At 40.9% G+C, this 24167-nt stretch overlaps 1 protein-coding gene across 2 annotated transcripts in view; it reads left to right on the forward strand.

Annotated features, from left to right (window-relative positions):
• The first annotated feature begins 818 nt into the window (after nucleotides 1-818).
• KLHL2 (kelch like family member 2) overlaps nucleotides 819-24167 on the forward strand; it is a 113497-nt gene continuing 90148 nt past the window's right edge. Inside the window, exons 1-2 of one of the 2 annotated variants that reach the window (XM_031464136.2) lie at nucleotides 819-1029; nucleotides 13686-13811. In XM_031464136.2, coding sequence (XP_031319996.2) covers nucleotides 1004-1029; nucleotides 13686-13811 — 152 coding nt within the window. In that variant the 5' untranslated portion in view covers nucleotides 819-1003. Of the gene's footprint in view, nucleotides 1030-9153; nucleotides 9381-13685; nucleotides 13812-24167 lie in introns of those variants that run through there. The other variant, XM_064487777.1, reaches the window with a different exon arrangement.

Here is a 24167-nt window from a genome sequence, read left to right on the forward strand (position 1 = left end):
TCAGCAGATCTGAACTGGGCCTGGAGAATTCGCATTTCTAACAAGTTCCCAGATGCTACTGCTGTTCAGCGGCCTAACTGGGGAACCATCAGTTTACACTGTACTATCCTGGTTCTTCGACGGCCAAGAGTCTTTGCACTGCTCTTCCCTCTGCCTGAGCACTCTTTGCATTACTCAAGTTTCGCTTTGTTCCATCTGTTTAAATGACATGGTTTGAGAGGCCTTTCCTGTAACCATTATTTAGCATCCGTCTCCTCGCCCCGGTTATTTTCTATCTTCACGGCAAGCATCGGGTTTGTCGTGTCCAGATGGACAGGTCCGCTGTCACGGAGACCTGGTTTTGCTCCGCATCCCGTCCAAGCGCCAAGACCTCTCCCCGCAGGTGCACCGAGCGGACCACAGCCTGAGCAGGGAGACCCCGGTCCCTGATTGGGACCCAGGACCGGCGAGTCATTTCTTCTTGTCTCAGTTTCTCCATCTGTAGAGCAAAGGTCGCGTACCCGCACTCCTTCTCCTCCCTGGGCTCAGGCTGGGAGAGAACGGAGCGAACGCGCGTGCGGAGCCGGGCAGTCAGTGGACGCTGACCGCCGGAAAGCCGCGCTTTCCGGCAGAACCACGCCCAGCGTCTCCAGCCCCCGAGTCCCGGAGGGCAGACCCACCCTAAGGAACCCACTCGGCGGCAGCAGGAAGGGGCGGCGCGGGGCGGGGCCTCGAGGGCGCGTCACACCCGGAAGTGCCCGCCTGCCGCCCCGCCCCCAGCAGCGCCGGCAGTCGGAGCGCGCCCGCGGAGCGGGGCCGCTGAGCAGGGCTGGCGGAGCTGGGCAGCCTCGGGCGCCGGTGCTGGTGCGGGTTCAGGCGCGGGCGCGGGTGCAGAGCGGCGGCGGGCGGGCAGGCGCCCGGGCGAATGGGACGCGGCGCTGCGGGCGGGCGGGGCCGGCGTCCGCGGCTGGAATGGTGCTGGCGGCGGTGGGCGCCCGCGAGCTGAAGCCCGAGAGGAGCCGCCATGGAGACGCCGCCGCGGCCTCCCGCGTGAGTGAGCGGACGGGTGGCGGGCGGGGCCGCTGCGGCCGGACCCGGCCGGGCGGCGGGCGGGGCGTCGCCGCGCGGGGTGTGGGGAGGGTCCTCCGCCGGCGAGCTGGAGCCCCGGGAGGGCCGAGCATCCGCGGGAAGGAGACGCGGGATGCGTGCGGGGCCGTCGGAAAAGGAAGCTGCAAAGTACAGACGCCGGTGGTGTGGAGAGGAATTCCTCTCAGCTTACCTGCTTCTCCGAATTCCTAGCAAAATTCTGTCAGAGAAGCTTGCACATCACTCTGAACGGGCCGCGGCTGTTTAGGGCATATGACCTCTTTTACCTGGCACTGCAGAAAATCGTGTTCGGAAATCACAGCATCTTCTGTTTCCCGGGCACCCTGGGCGAATTAGTAGTGTACGACATGCCAGGCACAGGTGTCTTTTTCCTTGGTACCTAAATACAGTCGAGACCACCTGCAACAAAATTGCTTCCAGAAATAACAACTGAGCGATTATGTGGAAGACATTGAAGATACTGCATTATTCAGTACAAGATTCTTTTTTAGCATTTTGTTAAAAGTCGACTCTAAATCCCCAGGAATTTTGGACATTTCAATTTTGATTTGCTTTCCTTAGTTTAACCTTTATGAAGGAAGAACGCTTTGAATCTGACTTTTGAAACCGCAAATATCGTTCTGAAGAATGGTGTACCTCTTCCTGACAGCTTATTTTTGGAGCTTTATCGTTTTCCGCTTAGATTTGACCAGCTTGATTCCATGGCATTTGTACCACACCAGCCTTTTGTGGTTATTTGGCAGAATGCCAGCCGAAATATAAATATTGGGCTTAGGCTGAATAATTTTTTGGTGTTGAGTCCTTTTAGGAGAGCTAATAGGATTCTGGAACTACAATTTCTAAAAGTGCCTTGCAGAAATTTTAGCTCGAGTGGAACAGATCATGGGGATCTAAGGAGTACATAGGACTCTTGAATTTACCCCCCTGGACTGGAGGAACAAGGGCTCAGTTCGGTTATGTTTTTCAGCAGGTTCAGGAAGGATCCTGAACGTCAAGGAAACGCGATGGTGGATTGTTCACTTCAGCAGTGGGAGCACAGCATCAGCACATGAGTTCTGTCTAGGCTCAGAGGCATGCAAGGCAGGAAACGTTACCTGTCCGTAGACAACTGGAAGTATTGAGAATATCCCACATAGGATGTTATCTGTCGTAAACCTGCCCCCTTCATACCAGTTCCCTGCCACCCCCCCGTCTTTTTTTTTTTTTTTTTTTTTACTTCTGGAGCAGAGGGAACTAAAGGAAAGAAAAGGGGGACATTAGAATGCAGGTGAAAAAAAGGGTGTGGAAAAGCAGGCTCTGGAGGGAAAGAGTAGAGATGTAGAAAATGATTTAAATATAAATAATTAAAAATAAAATAAATGGGTGTATGCAAATATCGATAAACTGAATCTAGACCAGATCAACTCATAATTTTGGTGTCCAGCACAGGTCTTTGGTACTGAGACGCCCTCAGTAGTGCTAGAACAGTGAGAGGCTGAGATGTAGTGGAAAGCCTGAATGCCAACAGGGATGGCAGAATAGTTAAAGAAAACAAAACAAAAAAAAAAAACAACTTTCAATCATGGGTGGCTAAATTTGGAGAAATTTTGTTTCTGTTCATTTAATAATAAATACAAATAAGTTTATTTGCATTTGGTCTATCTAGGACTAGCCCTAATCCTAGAACTCGTGATAGTGTTTTTTGCCTTTCTGTACATAAGAAATAGTTTTTCTTCCCATCCTTTTGTCTGTTTGCCTCCACTCTAATAACTTGTTTTTCCTTCCACGCCAAATCATGGGTGCCAGATTTGAGCGCTGGCAGTTCTTGGGGAGGGGAGCTTTTTCGAGTCTCACTGTGCTGGAACTAACTGGGCTAGGACAGAGGCCAGTGGCAGTTATTGAGAGGGATCAGTTTTTCATAAGGTTAGATTTTTAGCCTGAGCTTTAAGGCAAAGAAGATTGACTTGGACTTAAAAGTGCCTTGGATGATGTGGTTGGAAACAGGGACTCAGATCCTCTTTGTATGAGTGTCTGTTTATTAATTCATTTGTTCTGCAAATGTTTGAATGCCTGTCTCTGCCAAGCACTGAGTGTGATGCTTTTGCTCATGCTTCTGTCTTAATAGCCAGTTTTGCATTGTTTTCAAACCCCAACTTGCTCCCTGACAGCCTGTTTTACATTGTCTTGGAGGGATGGAGGGCTGCCTTGTTCTTTCAGGTGGGCTTGTTGAGATTAAGTTTTTTGATCTCTTCTGCTCTTTCCACTCCTTGCCTCCAAGTTCGCATCCTTTTTGACTCTCGTGTTGATTGGCATTGGGCTTTATATCTCTGTTTATTGTTTTTTGCATCCTTGAGTATCAGTGATTTTTAGATTCTGTTACATTTTGGGGTCTGGGTAATATGAAGACCATAAGACATTAGCCTCTGATTGAATCTGAAAAGTGTGCAACTAAAATTATATGTAGGTTAGCAGAGGAGTCTCAGACAGTAAACTGAGATACAGGAAAGGAAATGTAAACTCATCAGCCCTGACCCCAGGAATGTTTTATACATTATAGTTTTTATAGTTATTTTTGTAAAGGATTTTCATAATTACTAAGTTGAGGGAAGACTGTGAGTATAGGACAGAGTGCATCTCTCTGACCTCCCCTCACGGCAGAGTTTCCTTGGCCTTCGTTTTCCTACTGGCCCTCTTTCACAAGTTGGCTTTCTCTCTACCAGCCTTGCTTTTCTGCTTTTCCTTCATGAAATTAAGTAAGTGTACCTCAGATATACAACCATATTTTTATTTTCAGTCGATTCCATGTCACTGGTGGCTCTTAAATGTCAGAGATGTTCAGCATAGGCAGACAAATGTCTTGTTGACTGTGTTCTAAGGGATTTAGGCAGTGCAGAATTGGTTGGATTAGAGTAGAGGTTCACATACTTTTGGATTTCACTTACTGTAAATTCAAACAAAACAAAAGTTGAAGTCTAACATAAAATTGCTAAGTTTTATTTCGCCAAATAGAGAAAAAAATTGATAAAATAATTATCAAATATCATCATTCTTTTGTAAAAGAAAGGACATTTTAGTGTCCGTTTCCCAATACAAAGGACATAATCTCAGATTAAAGGATAGTTCTTAAGTTGAATGCGTTTAGTCTCATGAAAACTTACTACACTGTCCTCATTTTGTCACAGACCAATAAAAAGTTCATTGAAGCCTGACATTTGCAATTCACTGGACCAGATAAGCTTTAATGTTCATTCTAATTCTAAGATTCAATTACCATGAATTTGAAACCTTGTCACAGGTCACCCCAATATTCATTTGTTTGTCTTTTATAGGAATATATTCTTGTTTTTGTTTAGTCCCAAGTGTAAATTGGGCATCTCTCAGATCATAGGCAAATATCCTTAGTAATAGACAAAGACAGTTAAAATATTTAGGAGCAATAATGGCCTACAAGTTAATGTTGAAAAAAGACACATGAATCTGTGTGTGTTGAAGAAAGTGTCATATATAAGGAAAAATTTGAAGTGCATTTGGGAACATGAGAAGTGGATTCTAAAAATAAGTAGCAATTATGTATTAGTCTTACAGATTCTGAGTAATCACTCCTCCTTCTCCCACCAAATAGCCCTAAATCTCTTGTTTCTAATTTACATTTTCTCATGTACATAGTAGGCATGCAGTAAATATTAGTAAATGTGCTTTTGTGTGGGGTGACTGTAAATTTACCTAGCTGTGGCTGTAAACACCGAGAGTGTTTATGAAAACAGGTGAACGTCTTTCTTAAGATCAGGTGGAAGTTTCTTTCAAGGTGATAAAGAATGAAAATTGCCTTTCAGATGCTCTTCTATAGAATTCTGCCAAAGTCTTAATGTATTTACTGCTTATAATGGGGGAGTTTGGGTTTTTTATTCATATATATTGGGTGTCTGCTATGACTAGACTTAGGGAATATCTCAGAAAACAAAACAAAGTCCTTTTCCTCATGGTTGAAACTGAGAGTAAACAAATATATGATACAATTACTGTTACTTTGCATTGTGTTGCTTTCTTTCTCACATTTCAGGTTATGGGCATTTGCTAAAGTATTTTTTTGACTAGTTCTTTTCTCTGGTCCTGCCTTGAAAAACAAGCTCTTGCTTTCCATGACAATACCTTTTCATGGTTTCCCACTCTAGTTTTTAGGTGGTTAAATGTGATTTACTGTATTACTTTATCTCATTTAATTCTGTCAACAACCTACCTTATTAACAACCTCTCTTATTATTATTAGTTTTCAGAGGTTAAGTTACGTTCCTCAACTTATAAGTAGAGGAGCAACTGGGACTGTAATCTCTCTGTTGATTGCTTTTTTGGCTTACATGGCTTCTGTCTGTTGGCAGTAGCTGTTTCTCACAGATGCAGGCCTTGGCCACTTCTTCTCTTCAGCTATTAATCAGTAAGTTGTGGCTCCATCTGTATATCTTTTTTTTTTTTTAACTGAAGTACAGTCGATTACAATGTGTCAATTTCTGGTGTACAGCACAGTGTCCCAGTTGTGCATATACATACATATATTCATTTTCATGTTATTTTTCATTAAAGGTTATAACGAGATATTGAACATAGTTCCCTGTGTATAGAGAAGAAACTTCTTTTAAAATCTATTTTTATATATAATGGCTAACATTTGTAAATCTCAAACTCCCAAATTATCCCTTTCCACCCTCTTTCCCCAGTAATCATAAGATTCTTTACTATGTCTATGAGTCTGTTTCTGTTTTGTAGATGAGTTCATGGTGTCTTTTTTCTTTTTGAATTCCACATATAAGTGATATCATATGGTATTTTTCTTTCTCTTTCTGTCTTACTTCACTTAGAATGACATTCTCCAGGTCATCCATGTTGCTGTAAATGGCATTATTTTATTTTTTATGGCAGAGTAGTATTCCATTATATAAATATACCACAACTTCTTTATCCAGTCATCTTTTGATGGACATTTAGGTTGTTTTCATGTCTTGGCTATTGTAAATAGTGCTGCTATGAACATTGGGGTGCATGTATCTTTTCACATTAGAGTTCCCTCCACGTGTATACCCAGAAGTGGGATTGCTGGATCATATGGTAAGTCTATGTTTAGTATTTTGAGGACTCTCCAAACTGTTTTCCATAATGGCTGCACCAAACTACATTTCCACTAACAGTGTAGGAGAGTTTCCTTTTCTCCACACCCTCTCCAGCATTTATCATTCATGGACTTTTGAATGATGCCATTCTGAATGGTGTGAGGTGATAACCTCATTGTAGTTTTGATTTGCATTTCTCTGATAATTAGTGATATTGAACATTTTTTCATATGCCTGTTGGCCATTTGTATGCCTTCACTGGAGCATTGTTTGTTTAGGTCTTCTGCCCATTTTTGGATTGGGTTGCTTGGTTTTTTCTTATTAAGTTGTATGAGCTGTTCATATATTCTGGAAATTAAGGCTTTGTCAGTTGCATCACTTGCAAATATTATCTCCCATTCCGTAAGTTGTCCTTTTGTTTTGCCTATGGTTTCCTTTGCTGTGCAAAAGCTTTTGAGTTTAATTAGGTCTCATTTGTTTATTTTTGCCCTTATTTCCATTGCCTGGGTAGACTGCCCTAGGGGAACGCTGCTAAGATTTATGTCAGAGAATGTTTTGCCTTTGTTTTCTTCTAGGAGATTTATCATGTCTTGTCCATCTGTATATCTTAAGTCTGGACTCTAGGTCTGTGCTTCAGTTTTGAATTTTGAGCTTCTTATAGAACACCTACTCTTAGCTCATACGTCAGATTCAAAATGTCTTAAACTGTGTTCGTAATCTTTTTCTTGAACTGACTTCCACTTGTAGCATCTCCACTTATTCAGTGGAATAATCATTCTTCCGGTCCTGGATACCCAAAGCCTTGTAATGGTCTTTGATTTCTCTTTCTCTCACCATCCTCCACATTTTATCAGCTCCCAGAACTGTACATTCTTGGTTTCAAGTGTCCATTCTGATTGCTGATACTCTGATGAAGAGCTTTCATCCCTGCTAACCTGAATTTTTCCTTCCGTTGAACTCTTGGCTATTCTCTCCCCACCTTTCAGTCCACCTACAATTTTGACCCTCCAACATCTAGAGTCAAGTCAAAGACTTACCACAACCAGATCTCTCAGCTAGGTAGTCTTGGCCCTCCATCATTTTGGCCTTACCTTATCTGTTGCAATCATTATGTGCCTTAACTTCCTAGGGTAACCTGTGCCTCATAAGGCAGGAGTCTCCAGCCTTTTCCTATCCAGTCCTCAGTTCAAACAGCTTAGAACTGCCCTGAGAACTAGTTGGAGCCCCATCCCCTTCATAGAGTCTTCCCTATTTACCCCAACTCCTTCTAGCTCCTCTTTGTACTCCTGCACTGTTTGTGATCGGTAGCCCTTAATCTTGCCTTTGAATACTGACTTCGTGCCATTCCCGGGTGGTTTCCAGTATGCCTCCTGACTTAGCTGGTAACTGGAGAAGGCGCCCGTGTTCAGCCTCCTTTATACCCCTCACCCTGCTTAGCATTGGGCAATAGTGGGCACCCAGGCAGTGCTTACCTACTTGATTTATTCACAGGGGCGGTGGTGTGGAGTATAGCTAATAACTTAATTCAGCGTTGCAATTAAAACTGCGGAAGGCCAAGAAAATCCATAAAAGTTTAACTCCATGTTCAGTTTAGCGCTTTACCTCAACAGTTTTCTTAACTCTGCATTTATATTCACATAGTGTTCAGTGCCTGTACAGTTCCCTGAGGCAAGAAGGTGAGATATCATTATGTTTGACTTTCACCTTACATTTCATATTGGACATATTTGTGGAATGATGAAACCTTATCTTATAAGTACACAGCCAGAAGCCCGGAGAGACTAAGAGCCTAACCCAGGGTCACCTGGTCAGTGTTGGGCACAGGCCAGGACTGCGGTTCACATCTTCCAGCTGGTTCTGCTCCTCTTCCAGTGCCTTTTCACTCCAGTGCTGGGAAATGTAGCCCCATCAGCCGCATGGCCAAGTCGTATTGCTGCCCCCTTACCTGCCAGTGATGGCAATGCTGGGAAAAGTGGCAAAAGAAAGGTGAGAAATAGGAGTGATAAAAGACATGGAAATGCTAGAAATGGTTCCTCAACCTCCTCCTCCCTATTCGAGCGCCTCACAAGTGTCCCACTCTGACAGTGCTGTTCATTGTTTATAACAGAGTCTTTAAAATCAGACTGATGTTGCATAAGACATGCTTTTACCCTGGTCCCTCTCCTGCTAGTAGTCACTGTCAGGGACAGAAAGTGCCTGACTGTGCTCTGTTTGTCACGTAGGTGGGAGGGAACGCGGGAGAGGGAGCGGGTTGAACTGAAGCCGAGCTTTTTACAGCTCTATTGTTCTAGGATCAGAGCAGTTCCACTCCTGCTTTCATCACCTCTCCACCTCCGAGTCCCAGCCACCCCGTCCTGCCTGCTTCCCCACACGCCACGTCCTGGGGGAGGACAGGGTGGTGGGCAACGCCCCCTCCGCCGTCCGCTCTGGGGGGTGCAGGAGTCTGCTTTAACTGCTGAGCCGTTTTGGCAATTGGGCGTTTCCATCTTTTCTAGACATCTCCTTTCCAGCTCTGAGAAATTGGAGATGTAACTTTTAGCCACCCATGGACTTTACTAATGTATTCAGTGGCATTAATGTGATGTTGTCTGTAAGGTGTTCTGTGACTGGATAGGAGGATTTTTATCTCACAGGATACTTCACACCCAATTCTAAAGCTCTGCAGACCGCAGGTATAATTCAAGTTCTTACATGTCTGTAGGGCAGACATGAACATTATTTGGTAATATGACCATATGTTCATAGATTACAGTTAGTCTGCTGGCTCTGTACCTAATAAAGGTTTAAATTCCAAACACTTGAACATTTGCAGAACATGTCTTTTTGCCTGTAACTAATTGCAAAAACTGAAAGCAAAACTCTACCACAAACCACAATGTTTCCAGTGGGGAAAGCCCTCTACTTTTACAACCTCTAAGTAGTGCGGTGGTTCTTTGGGTGAGATGAAGAATGCGAGAGTATTTGGTTGGGAAACTAGAGTGGCATGACAAGTATTCTGGGACTGGTTAAATCTCTACTTCCTATTTCCCGGACTCATTAGAGAAGCAATGTCAGTGTGGTAACCAGCTTCTGAATGCAAGTGCAGCTAGGAAGACAACGGAGAAAACACAAGGAATATAAAGCCATGGAGGGACTTCAGAGCAGCACAGCACAAATGGTGACTTTGAAAACACCAGCTGCTGACGTGAACTTGGCAGGAATTTGTGAGAAGTGGTGGGTGACTCATTGCAAGCAGGGGAGTCCTGCAGCTTTTGAGGTGAACAGGCAAAGGGAAGAGCAGAGATGGTGGCCACCCGGGGGCTGAGGATTTGTGTCCTGAATGTGAAAATGTCTAGTCCCCTGTTCAGTTTTGCAGCTGCCTCTTCACAGGACTTAGAGCATTGTTTTCGCCAGAATACTGTCAAAACATAAACAATCTCTGTTTCCTAAAGTGTTTGTTCTCGATCTAAGATGATTGTCCTGTGGTGGGAGGTAAGTGGGCAGTGGGGCCTATTACATCACCCTCTTTCACAAAAAGTCTACCTAGCTGCCTTTTACCCCTACTCCTAGAGGTGCTGTCATTCTGTTATACCTAGACCTGTAAAAAGGGCTTGCCTGAATCCTCACGTGAAGAGGGATGGTTATGTGTAGTTTAAAAAAATTGCTTGGGTCATGTGTTCCTTTCCCCCTCCATTGGAAATCACTGTTCCAGAGCACTAAAATGCATCTAAAGATACTGTTATTTCTAAGTTGTCCTCAGAATTTTTGCAGTAGGGTTAAATCTTTGCTTGGTGATGGCATCTTGACTGTTTGAAGGACGCAGCCCTTATTAGAGAGTTTGCTCCCTGTCTGAGAGTTCCGTTATTGGCAATTGAGTGTTCTTAGGCAGAGTTAAAAAGTTACCTGGTCTGAAAAGCCAACCTTGCCCACAGCTGGGAATTGGCAGAAGAGTCAGTTACGGAAGGAAGGCTTTAAGATTATCTGTTAGCAGTGTTCTGGGATCCAAACCCTTGAAAACCTCGGCTCCTGTAGAGTATGTTTTGTTAACAGTAGGCTACTGGATAATTTAACACTGGTTATGGGATGTAGAGTTAGGGAAAGACTTAAAAGTGAAAGAATAATTTAACACTGGTTATGGGATGTAGAGTTAAGGAAAGACTTAAAAGTGAAAGAACCTTAAAAAAGAATCTCCAGATATTTTAAAGAAGACAGTTCTCAGAATGAGAGCTTTTCTGGAAAAAACTAGCTCTTCACGTCACAAGGGAAGCAGGAAGAAGGTGTAACTGCACTTATGGTAACTTAAAACATAAACCTTTCTCTCCCACTTGGCTGTTTCCTGGTGTATGTTCATCTCCCACATCTGTAGTTTTAGACATGATGTGTCATTTTCTGGTACTCCGTTCTGCTTCTAAATGAGAGACCATCTGACACAAAATTACATAGCAATTGGAAAACTGTAGAAAGAACTTTATTGTTGAAAATGTAGACCAGTGACAGGGTGCTGCATTTGTAAGTGATTCTCAGTACAGAGAACACTTAAAAGAATGCAGTGTTATTTCTTGTTTATTCCTTTAAGCCTTTGAATGGAAGCTTTTCTTTGCAGAGTTTCTGGAGTACATCAGAAAAAGCAGGAACTAAAAATAGCTTTATGAATGCACCAGTATAGACGTTGCTTGTTGTATGATGACTGTCTAAAAGTTAATTCTTTAATGAAGGAAGTTGTAACTCTCAGTTTCTTAAGCAAATATAAACACTCTTGACTCTTAATGACATTCTTTGTATGGCGGCGCTGCTTTTGCTTCCATTCTGAGCATTGAAAGGCCTTCTGTGATAATTTTACCAGTCCTCAATATTATATTTTCCCTCTGTGTAAACTTAAGTTATTAAACTTGAAGCAGATATAAATATCATTAACTTGCTACATATGTAGATATTCAGTGTTTCATGGTCAGAAATTTTGTGTTGGTTGCACATATCTACATAATCCCCCCCTTTCCGACTCTGTTCTTGATGAAAGGATGGTGGGAAATGGCATTATGGGGATGTGTCTTACAGTACACAGTGTTTCCCTAGTTCCCTCTACCAGCTCTTTTTCTTAAGCCAGGTGTAACTCATCCCCCTGTGCACACACACGTGCGTGCACGGGCACACACACACACACACACGGCCGCAGGGAGTAACGTGCACCATCCCATTCTCCCACTCCAGCTGTGGACCCACCCACTGGAGGCAGTGTCTTGTACTACTTCTTTTGTAAGTTCCCTTTAAAAACTCAAGTGCTTGGGAAACAGGACTGATATCCACATGTAGTACGCAGGCCCTGAAAGGATCAGGTGTCTCTCAGTGAGTGTTGATTCTGGGACTGGGGACACGAGCAAGGATAACTGCTATGGTTAATGCCAGGTTATCTTAATGTTTGAGTACCTGGGTTTCATGGCTTCCTGTACCACCTGTGTGACCCATAATTCCCACATTTCTGTCTCCCGCTAGACTTTTTCTCTCCAACTCTGGACTCTTATCCTTATCTGCTGATTTGACATCTTCACTTGGAACTCTGATATTTTAAAACCAACATGTGTGAAAACTGAGCTCTTGGTCCTTCTACCCCCAAAACTGGTTCTTTCTGCAGCCTCCCCCATTCAGTTAATGGAAACTCAAACCTTCTAGCTGCTCGGGTCAAAAAACTTGGAGTTATTCTGACTCTCACTGACATGCCACATGCATTCTGTCAACAGATCTGGTCTAACACTGCCTTTAAAACATATCCAGAGCCCAGCCACTTCTCACCATGGCTCCTGCCTCCACTGCTGCTTCCCTGCCCTGAGCCACTGTCCTCTCCTCCTGCACAGCCCTCCTCAGTGGCTTCCTCCTTTCATCTCTGACCCGTATCGACTATTCTAACCCGGCAGTCAAGTGAGCCTTTGAAAACCTGAGTTGGATTGTGTCGCTCTTCTGCAGTGCCTCCCCATTTCACTCCGGGTACAAGCCACAGTCTTTACAACGTCCTCCAAGGTCCTACAATGATTGACACTGCCCTCTCCCTGCATCCCCAGCCCTGCCCCCATCCTGGAACACACGAGGTGCGTGCTGGCCTCGGCGCTGCTTATTCCATCCGTCTGGGCCTTCTCAGCTCTTAGTCCTAGTTCTAACCTCAGCCCTCAGTTTGGTCTATCCATCACCCTCACCCCATACTCTCAACTCTCTTTACCTTGCCCTTTTTTCTTTTTTCCATGGTTCCTCTTTCCTAACGTGCCACCTACTCTGCTGCTCTGTTGTGTGAGTTGTCACCTCCACCCCCTGCCCCAGCTAGACTCCAAGGTCCGTGAGGACTGGACTTTTGTTTATTGATATATTCCAAGTGCCTAGACTGGTCCTGGGTACATAGTTGGCGGTCAAAAATTATTGGCTGAGTAAATTAATAAAAGGATATTTTAAAAATGAATTATCCTTTTAGAAATGGGTAAGGAAAGGAAGCAGCGTGAAGGGAAATGGAAGGGAAATGGTGCAGTAAATAATGATACTTGCCTATTCTTTGTGTGATATATATATACAAGTATTTTCTTAGGATTAATTTTGTATCCCAATTTTTTAATTTAATAGCTCTATTAGGGTATAATTTACATGCCATAAAATTCACCCATTATAATTGTACAAGTCAGAGATTTTAGACAGTTTCTAGAGTTGTGCAACTGTCCTCAAAAAGTCCCCTTGTGTCTGTCCATATGCAGTTAATCCTCCTTTCAATGGCATCCTGATTTTATTTGTTATTTTTTGGCTCCCAGGTCTCAAAAGAATAATTTATACAGCAACACTAATATAGCTTTGTAGTTTTTAGAAATTACACATTTAGATAAGAAATCAACTGTCATTGCTGAATGTAGGTAACAGTATCGAACAGTAGTGAGAAGAATGGACTTGAGTGTCAGACTAGCTGCAGTCTTACCCAGCTCCACCATTTACCACGATATCCAGATTGTTTTCTGCCTCAATCTCTTCATCTGTTATATGGGGGTAATAATAGCAGCTTACAGAGTTGTGAAGATTAAGCAAACAAACAAAATTTAGTACAGTGGCTACTTTATAGTTAATGTCTAGCAAATAACCTTGCAGATAGAGAGCAAAATTCAAATGAGTTTCTAAAGTATGTGTAAAATATGATCCAGTTCCTGCCTGGTTTGTAAATGCGTGTGCCTACTGCAGAATGTAAAAGCAGGTTAATTTCCAACAGAGAAGAGCATTTCTCAGCATTTCTTTTGAAGGTAGTTGCAAAATCATTTTTACTAAACTTTCTGTGCTCATCTTTGACAGAGCTTTGACACCAGGGAGGTAATTATCTACTTTTTTGTTAAAATCACACTGACCATCAGAAAGTGTTCTGAATTATGTTTTAGTCTTTATGGTGAGATACACTGTGAGAGTTCCTCTAAATGAATGGGGCAGGTGGGGCATTCATTGTAACTCTTGTAGCCTGACAAGCTTGAACTAAATTACCTTTAATAAGGTCTTTTTCTCTGTTTTGTTATTTTCTTTTATGTGCAGATGTACAAAGCAGGGTCATCAGAAGTCTCTCGATTCCAAAGATGATAATACTGAAAAACACTGCCCAGTGACAGTGAATCCTTGGCATATGAAGAAAGCTTTTAAAGTCATGAATGAATTAAGAAGGTATTGTTACATTAACATACATGTAACCATGGATCTCTTACCTTTATTTTTCAGCTGTTTATAATGAAGATATTCCCCATCCCTCATTGTTTCTTTGTTTGATACAGGAACCATTTAAACCCTTTTCTGCAAATTTCTTAATGTAAGAAGAGAGCAGGTAATTTATCAGAAGTGTGAATGGTGTAACCTGCTCTGTCCAATATGGTAGCCACCAGCCACATGTGGCTACTGTGAATTGAGATGTTCTGTAAATGGAAAATACATAATGGATTTTCAAGACTTAGTACAACAAAAAGAATGTAAAATATTTATTAATAAGTTTCAAAAATGTTGATTACATTTTGAAATGATAGTATATTGGATATTTTGGGATAAATATAATTACTAATGGAATTAATTTCACTTATTTCTTTTTATTTTCTAAATGTGATTACTGGAAAATTGTGACTTGCATTATGTTTCTGTTGGACAGCTCTGGTCTAGGGCTTCTAACTTATTGCAAAGAATATGAAAAGAAAACTTTTATTAAAATTTTTTTTTTGAGTAGTTGATTTACATCATATTAGTTTCAGGTATACAACATAGAGACTCAACATCTTTGTAGATTATATTCCATTTAAAGTCAGCACAAAATAATGGCTATATTTCCCTGTGCTATACAATATATCCCTGTGACCTATCCATTTTATACATAGTACTTTGTACCTCTCAATCCCCTACCCACATCCCGCCTCTCCCTTCTTCCTTCTCCCCATTGGTAACCACCAGTCTGTTTTGTGTATCTGTGAGTCTGTTTCTGTTTTGTTATATTCACTAGTTTTATTTTTTAGGTTCTACATACAAGTTAAAAGATAATATTTGTTTTTCTATAGATTCTACATGTAAGTTAAAATGTAGAGTATTTGTTTTTCCTTCTCAGACTTATTTCACTTAGCATAATACCTTGTAGGTCCATCCATGTTGTTGCAAATAGCAGAATTTCATTCTTTTTCATGACTGAGTAATAGTCCATTGTATATATATACACCACTTCTTTATTCATTCACCTGGTGATGGACACTTAGGTTGCTTCTATATCTTAGCTATTGTAAATAATGCTACTGTGAACTTTTGGGTGCATGTATTTTTTCTAATTAGTTTTTTGTTTTCTTCAGATATATACCCAGGAATAGAATTGCTGGATCATATGATAGTTCTGTTTTCAGTTTTTTGAGGAACCTTCATAGTGTTTTCCATGGTGGTTGCACCAAGTTATAGTCCCACCAACAGTGTACAACCGTTCCCTTTCTCCACATCCTTCCCAACATTTGTTATTTGTAGACTTTTTTATGATAGCCATTCTGACAGGTGTGAGGTGTTTGGTTTTAACTTGATTTTCTCTGAAAACTACTGATGTTGAGCCTCTTTTCAGGTGCCTGTTGGCCATCTGTATGTCTTCTTTGGAAGAATGTCTATTTAGGTCTTCTGCCCATTTTTTAAGTCAGGTTGTTTGTTTTTGATATTGAGCTGTCTGAGCTGTTTATATGCTTTGGATATTAACCACTTTTCGATTGTATCGTTTGCAGATATTTTCTCCCACTCAGTAAGGTTATCTTTTTGTTTTGTCAGTGACTTCCTTTGCTCTGCAGAAGCTTTTAAGTATGATTAGCTCCCATTTGTCTATTTTTGCTTTTGTTTCTTTTGCCTTAACATGCAGATCCAAAAAAATATTGTTATGATTTTATCAGAGTGTTCTGCCTATGTTTTCTTCTAGGAGTTTTATGCTTTCAGGTCTTTAATCCATTTTGAGTTTATTTTTGTATATGGTGTGAGAAAATACTCTAATCTCATTCTTTTATATTTAGCTGTCCAGTTTTCCCAGCACCACTTATTGAAGAGACTGTCTTTTCTCCATTATATATTCTTGCTTCCTTTCTCATAGAGTAATTGACCAAAAGTGCATGGGTTTATTTCTGGGCTTTGTTCTTTTCCATTGATCTGTGTGTGTTTTGTATCAGTACCATGCTGTTTTGATGATGATAGCTTTGGTAGTCAGTGAGTGTGATACTTCCAGCTTTGCTCTTTTTTTCTCAATATTGTTTTGGCTATTTAGGGTCTTTTGTGATTCCATATAAATTTTAGGATTATTCTAGTTCTTTGAAAAATGTTGTGTGGGTATTTTGATATGCATTGCATTTAATTTGTAGATTATTTTGGGTAGTGGGGACATTTTAACAATATTAATTCTTCTAATCTCTGAACATAGGATATCTTTCCATTTCTTTTTCCTTCATCATATCTTTCCATCTCTGTTTCCTTCATCAATATTTTATAATTTTTAGAATGTAGGTCTTTCACCTTCTTGGTTAAGTTTATTCTTAAGTATTTTATCCTTTTTGATGTGATTTTAAGTGAGATTATTTTCTTACTTTCTCTGTCTGATAGTTCATTATTAGTGTATATAAAAGCAACGGATTTCTGTGTATTAATGTTGCCTCCTGCAACTTTACTGAATTAATTTATTCTAATACTTTTTTGACAGAGACATTAGAGTTTTCTGTATATAGTATCACATCCTCTGAAAATAGTGACAGTTTTACTTCTTCCCTTCCAATTTGGATTCCTTTTATTTCTTTTTCTTCTCTGATTGCTGGGGCTAGACTTCCAATACTATGTTAAACAAATGGCAAGAGTGGGCATCCTTGTCTTGTTCCTGATTTTAGAGGAAAAGCTTTTAGGTTTTCACCAATGAGTATTATATTGGCTGTGGGTTTGTCATACATGGCCTTTATTATTTTGAGATTTGTTCTCTCTGTACCCACTTTGATGAGAGTTTTTATCATAAATGGATGTTGAATTTTGTCAAATGCCTTTTCTGTATCTGTTGAGATGATCATGTGATTTTTCTCCTTTTGTTAATATGTTGTATCATGTTGATTGATTTGCAGATATTGAACCGTCTTTGCATCCCTGGAATAAATCCCACTTGATCATGGTGTATGATCCTATTTATGTATTGTTGAATTTGGCTTGCTGATATTTTGTTGAGGATTTTTGTGTCTATATTCATTGGGGATATTGGACTGTACATTTCTTTTTTGTAGTGTTTTTGTCTGGTTTTGTATCAGGGTAATTGTGGCCTTGTAGAGTAAATTTGTAATTTTTTTGTTTTTTGGTTTTTTTTTTTGAGAGGGGAGAGGTAATTAGGTTTATTTATTTTATTTATTTTTAGAGGAGGTACTGGGGATTGAACCCAAAACCTCCTACATGTTAAGCATGTGCTCTACCACTTGAGCTATACCCTCCCCCTATAGAGTGAATCTGGGAATGTTCCATCCTCTTCATTTTTTGGGGAATAGTTTGAGAGACAGTTATTAGCTGTTCTTTATATGTTTGGTAGAATTTCTCTGTGAAGCCATTTTGTCCTGGACTTTTGTTTGCTGGAAATTTTTTTTTTTTAATTGTGAATTCAATTTCACAAGTGATTGATCTCTTTAAATTGTCTGTTTCTTCTTGATTCATTCTTGGCAGGTTTATGTTTCTAGAAATTTGTCCATTTCTTCTAGGTTGTCCAACTTGTTGGCATATAAATGTAGTGTTCTCTTATGATACTTCTGTTTCTCTGTGATACTGGTTATTATTTCTTCACGCATTTCTTATTTTGTTTATCTGGGTCCTTTCTCTTTTCTTCTTGGTGATCCTGACTGAAAGTTTACCATTTCTGTCTATTTTTTCAAAAAAACCACTTACTGATTTCATTGTTTTCTCTCTTTTTTTCTTTAAGTCTCTTTTATTTTCTCTCTGATCTTTATTATTTTCTTCCTTCTAATGACTATGGGCTTTGTTTGTTCTTACTTCTCTTATTCCTTTAGATGTAGTTAGGTTGTTTATTTGAGATGTTTTTTCTTGAGGAAGGCCTGTGTCACTATAAACTTCCCTCTTAGAACTGCTTTCCTGCATCCCATAGATTTTGGAAAGTTGTGTTTCCATTTTCATTTGTTTTGAGGTATTTTCTGATTTCCTCTTTGATTTCTTCATTGACTCACATAGGTTTTTAGTAGCATGTTGTTTAATCTCCACGTGTTTGTGCTCTTCACGTTTTTCTTTCTGTATGTACTTCTTGTTTCATGCTGTTATGGTTGGAAAAAATACTTAACATTATTTGTATCTTCTCAAATTTGTTTGAGACTTGTTTTGTGGTTTAGCATGTGATCTGTCCTAGAGAATTTTCCATGTGCTTTTGAAAAGAATGTGTATTCTGCTGTTTTGGATGGAATGTCTTGTAAATACCTATTAAGTCCCAGCTGGTCCTATATGTCATTTAAGACCACTCTTTCCTTATTCATTTTTTTTTTTGTTTGAATAATCTGTCCATTGATGTCAGTGGGGTGTTAAAGTTCCCTACTATTATTGTATTTTTATTTTCAATTTCTCCCTTAATGTCTGTTGATATTTGCTTTATGTACTTAGGGGCTCCTGTATTAGGTGTATAGTTGTTGATGAGTATTACACCTTTTTCTTACATTGATCCCTTTATTATTAAATAGTGCCCTTCTTTGTCTTGTTATATATAGGCTTTGTTTTAAGGTCTGTTTTGTCTGATATGAGTATTGCTACCCCTGCTTTCTGGTTGGTTCCATTTGCATGAAATGTAAGAAAACTTTTAGATGGGGAAAAATGTAACTCTCTCTTTGGTGGTATTATAATTTGGGGGATTAGTGATCTGCTCATTGCTAAGGTAGTTCTGAAATACGTTTTTTAAGAGTCACTGTAATGAAGAATGACTTTAAAAGTTGATTGAAAAACAAGTAGCTTTTAAAAAAAATTATAAGACTAATATATGTATTAATAGTCTTAGTTTTATTTTCTTAGCACTTAGTGAAAGATGTATATCATTCCCTTTGTAAAGTATGTATATGTGGAAGTTTGGCTAAGAAGGTAGCGACTTAAACTTTCCTTTAACCTCTCTATGCTGTGTCTTCCTAAAAACCTATCCTTTTGTTTGTTCCATTGTTTGTTTCTTTAATTAAGTTAAAGATTCAATAAATATTTATCTGCTGGATGCTGGAGACATAGTGGTGAGCCAGAACAGACATGGTTACTGCCCTCATGGAGCTTATGGGTGACTCCAGGAAGCAGGCATTAATCAGAATCACACAACTAATTTGCTATAAATTCTAGTGTCAGTAAGTGCTACAGGTAGGGCTATGAAGATAGATAACAGTGGTCAGGGAACGTTTCCCCGAGAAGGTACGAATATTTGCGCTAAGATTGAAAGGAAGAGAGAAGTAAGGGAATGAAGTCAGAGGCACAGGGCATGGCAGTGTCTAAGTCTTGCAGTGGGAGGGAGCTGGCCTCCTGGAGGAGCTGAGGGGTAGCTGGAGCGCAGATGGCCGGGGGTCACGGCAAGTGAGGAGGCTGAGTGGGTAGGTGAGGGAGCATTCTTAGGGCCTGCAGCATTTTGATCATTATCAGGAGTTGCCATGGGAGAAGCCCATTGGAGAGTTTTAAGCAGAAATGAGACATGATCACATTTGTATTTTGAAAAGAACACACTGGCTGCCGGTTGGAGAGTGGACTGGAGAGAGAGGGACAAGAGAAGTTAGACTGACTATTGGATGTCTGGTTTGTTTCCTGGTGCTGCTCTGACAGCATTTTCAGTAAGTAGGTTTTCTTTAGTTTCTGGGAGAAAATATAGCCGGGATAATCCAGCAGGTCTGGGCATGCTGTTTCAGTTCGTTAATCCCATTGCAACAGGAGTTATTAGGGTGTAATTTGTGGTGGTTATTAAGTGACACCGAAAGAAAAGTAGGAAAAATAGTCTGGTTATTTTGAGACTGAGATCTTTAATGGTTTTTCTTTGAAAAGTCGGGAATGACTGGCTTTTCCTGGGCCTGTTGGAGTTACCTTTCCTCCCACTCCCGTGGGGCGGGTAGTCATGCCTTCCACTGATGTGTGACAGGCCCCTGTTGACCCAGGCCTGACTCACTGAGCTGCAGGGAAGGCCACACCTCTCTCTCCTTCCCCCAAGGTGAATGACCCGAGTTTTGGGACACACTCTTTGGCCTTGGGCCAGTTTTACTTTTTGAGCCTTTAAGTATAAAATGAGGGGGGTAGATGGAATGGAGTCCAAGGTTCACCGTAGCTGTGCCGATCTGTTAGCCCGGGAACCCTCTCCCTGCTTCCTACAGGTCACTGGTGCCCTGGTCTCCTCCTGGACTACTTAGCTTTATCCCTCATTCAGCTGTCCCATTTCGAGCGTGAGCTGTATGGCTGTGAACAGTGTGTTTTTGTGCTTTGCTTTCACGGTTTCAGTAGCTGGTGTGTAACCAGGCTAACAGTTGATGTTGATTTTCAGAACAAAGGATGACTTTGGGATAGCTGAGAGTGTTGGCTGCTAGGTGCTCAACGAGAATTGTTTTCATGGAGTCACCGACTGCTAGTGTTGTAAAAAATGAGCTCTCTTTGGGGATCATCAGAGCTTTTTTTTTTTTTTTTTTTTGGTTTTTAATGTCATTCCATTTCCTTTTACCCCTTATTGCCAATTTGAGTATTTCTTAAAAAAAAAAAAACCAAACCCTCTGAAGAGGCCTTCTTGTATAGCTGAAAATCCTTTATTATTTCCTGTCCTTGAGGCAACTTCCTGCTGCCAGAAATGGGTAGCTGAGAGTGGTTTCCTGCCTTCTGGGAAGGGAGAACTTCCTTGTTCTCTCCATTCTGCTCTTGGGCTGTCACCTCTCATTGGTGGAATAACAGCCATACACTAGAGATTGCTTTTATGAACCTTTAGCTGATGAAAGTGAAATTTTAGGAGTAAAAATGACTTTTCTTCCAACTATAGGTAGTGTAAGGTGTGGTTGTAAGAACAGGAGGGCAGGAATTTTGTAAGGCTTAAGTTACCAAATTAATATAGTTCATGGAAAAGGAGTGTGACATTTTCTTTCTTTAAACTAGTTTTTTGTTTCTTTTGAAAAGGAGGCCCAGATAATAGCTGTATATCCCAGCCTAGTATGAGCTTGAATAACTTGAAATATCTCTTTTAAAAACCCTGCAGTCACTCACAAACAATGTATTCATCAAGTATTTGTAGTACCTGGTTCTCCTTTGAAATCAGCAAGCATGCCAGGAAGGCTGTGTGGGAGCCAGAGGCAGTGTCTGACTGGGCTCCCACCCTCCAAGTGACCTGATTGTGCAGGAGATGGACAGAGAAGAGGAGGAGTTGGTGGAAGACTGTGTGCAAAATGTAGGTGCTGAGAAAGATTCTCACAAGAGTAACTCACAGAGATAGTTTTAGGGGGGCTTGAGTGGTACAGTAGGATTCATAAAAGGACTGGAGAGGGAAGGTGGTTCCTGGCCTGGACAGTTGCACAAGCGAGGAACGGGGTAGACGTCCTCTGCAATGTGGACCAAGAGTTCATGCTGGGAGGCCTGTGTAGAAATAGTCAGGATTAGGCAGGTTTACACAGCATGCTGCATTGGGGTTTCATTCCATGGGCATTGGGAATCAGTGGGGACTTTTGAGAACAAGCATAACATTTTATGACTAATGATGTCGGAGAAACAGACAGGCGGTATAGTGAAAGGCGAGTCTAGTACACATCTCTGACGGGGATTAAGTTCTGTACACTTCTCAGGCGTGGCTTAGCAGGGCACTGACATTTTCAGAATCAAAACGATAGTCCTTTCTAGAGTGCTTGTTACACGCAGCACTCTGTATTGGGCCTGTGGGGCAGAGAGAGTGGCAAGTTGTACCCTGAACACATGTTTGATTGAGGACGTTACACTGTGAGCTTTTTGAGATGATCAGAAAAGGAGCTGTCTAATTTCACAATTTGACTTTAAAATAAATTAAAAAAAAAAACCCAAGTGACGAGAATATGGGGTAAGACTGGACTTGAGTTTTACAAATTTCATGAGTATTAGTGGGGGCCAAGCTATTATTTATCTAGAAGGAAGGTAATTTTGATCATTAAGTTACATTTAGGATTTGAAAGTTTTTAGGAAGCATAAATCACATGAAGCAATTTGAATGTTTGCCTATATATCACATGGAAGCCATAAATATTTAGTTGTTAGTTATAACAGCAGTTCTTACACTCCAGAAGGTAATTTAAACAAAAGAGCCTGAAGCTCCTTAAGGGAGTGCTTATTGTATTTTGCCCCCCAGGGCTTTCAGACATTGTGGGTCCATGCCACTACCAGGATTATACCTGTTGAGCATCCATGAAACCTTTTGAGTTGTGACTCTGGTTACTTGTGCTTTGTTGCTTTGATGGCAAGTGCATTAAACAACAAACTGAAGTGAGACTACCTGTCTCTTCATAGCTTTATATTGCTGTTTTTGAAAGAGATTTAGGAAATTACATAAGGTGTGAATTTTTTTTTATCACATATATGTGTGTGTGTATGTATGTATATAAATATAAAAACATAGATACATAAAAATAAATGTTTTTTCCTATGGCAAAGCATTGTCAGTTTCTTTAGTTTTCATGTTGTACTAAAGTAGAATATAAAGCATTCCTTAAAGGACAGAACAGTGGGGAATAGCTCCCAAATCAAGCAAATGTGTTTATTTAAGAAATTTTAAGAGACAAAATTTTGAAGCTCACAGTCTAAATTTAACTGGTAATATTCTATAGTGTATCTTAAGCACTTGTGATAGATTTCTTATCAAGGGGTGTTTATTGAGCTCGGATAGAATCATTAAACATCTCAAGGATGTGAAGAGTGGATGGTAGGGAACGAGCTTGCTTCAGTGTCTTCTGTTGCCCTGCATTGCTAAGTGCCCACCACGTGGGGGACGCCGAGCCACTTCAGGGTTTGGCTTCAGCATCCCCTCTTGAGTCAGAAATGGAAGATCTTACCTGGGTTTTTTTTTTTTTTTCCCAATTATTGTAACTAGGAGTAATTGCCTCATTTTATTTCACCAAGTTTAAAAAAGAAAAACCTTTAATGAGAAAGTTTTCTTTATGCATATTCTGCATTTTTTACGTGTAGTCAAGCTTTTCTCACGCATGTTCAGAAACTCACTTCTGCCTTACTGTCCCCCTCGGACATCCCTTTACTTCCTCATCTCTCCACTCACTCTCCCCACATCTGTTTCCTGTCGCTGATCTCTTCTTTCGCTTTATTTCTAATTATTCTTTTCATCTCCTCTCAACTGTGACCAAGTGTCCTTACAAGTCCTCAAATCTGGAGTTGTCGTCACCTTCCCTTCTTGACAAATACTCACTAATGGGCCTCCACCCACATCTTCTTGTGGCTGTTCTGTCACTTTTCACTGTCATTCTGCTCTCTTGCTTCTATCTGAAAAGGATGATGAATTCTCTATATTCTGGGACTCTTTTCTAGTTTAAGGCAGTTTCTAAATCACTGACTGTATTAGGTATTCCTCTGAGCCTCCAGGTTCCAAGTTGACTGTCACCCTTTCCTGCTTCCTGTTGGAAAGTCTCAGCAGCTGCAGCTCTGTTGAAGGGGCTGTGCTGTGCTGCAGGACTCTTACTGTGGTGGTGGATCTTAAGCCCAACAGCTAAGCTTTCCTGTGCCTAACTGCCACAGAAGTTCAAACCATCACCGTTTTAAGAAGAAAAAGAAGAAAGGTGGTGGTGACCCATGTTATGTGTTGCTCTTCAAGATGATTGACATTTTAGCTGGGTTGTATCTTCCTTGTCTGTTAAAGGACATTATCAGTTATAGGAAGTTTGGTTAAATGATGGATTTAAGTCAGCAATCAGGAAGCCTTTCACAGTTAAGACATTGTCCCTGCCCCACCTCTCTTCATGCTGAGCAGCCAGCGCCCAATGATGCAGCTGAGCAGCCTGGCTCCCCCTGTGTCCTCACCAGGTTTTAACTTCTGGGCTTCTGACCTCTTGCCTAACTTCTTTTGATGTCTTGCTCTTGTTCCTGTGTCCTAATCCCTGATGCTTTTCCCAATATGCCTTTGAGCACATTCCTTGGCTGTGGCTTGTGTTTGCCCTGGGGACTCTGGTGAAAGCTTGTCTCACTCGGCCTGGCACCTCGGGAAGAAAGGGGACAGATGCCATGTAACCTTGCCACCCCCCCCCCCAACTTCCAGTAGCAAAGTCTTGTTTCATGAAACTACCAACTAATTTTGATATCTCAGAGCCTGATGGTACATTTTACTCTAAGAAGATGTAATAAAGTAGCACCCCCTCATCCAAGGTTTCAGTTACTGTGGTCGACCATAGTCTGAAAATACTAAGTGGAAAAATTCCAGAAATAAACAATTCATAAATTTTAAATTGAGCACCATTCTGAGTAATGATGAAATCTCACTGTCCTGCTCCGTCTTGCTCGAGATGTGAATCATCCTTTCTTGTCCAGTGGGTCCCAGTGACAGTCACTCGGTAGCCC

The sequence above is a fragment of the Camelus dromedarius genome, chromosome 1, assembly GCF_036321535.1.
Source record: "Camelus dromedarius isolate mCamDro1 chromosome 1, mCamDro1.pat, whole genome shotgun sequence".
Classification (NCBI taxonomy): domain Eukaryota; kingdom Metazoa; phylum Chordata; class Mammalia; order Artiodactyla; family Camelidae; genus Camelus; species Camelus dromedarius.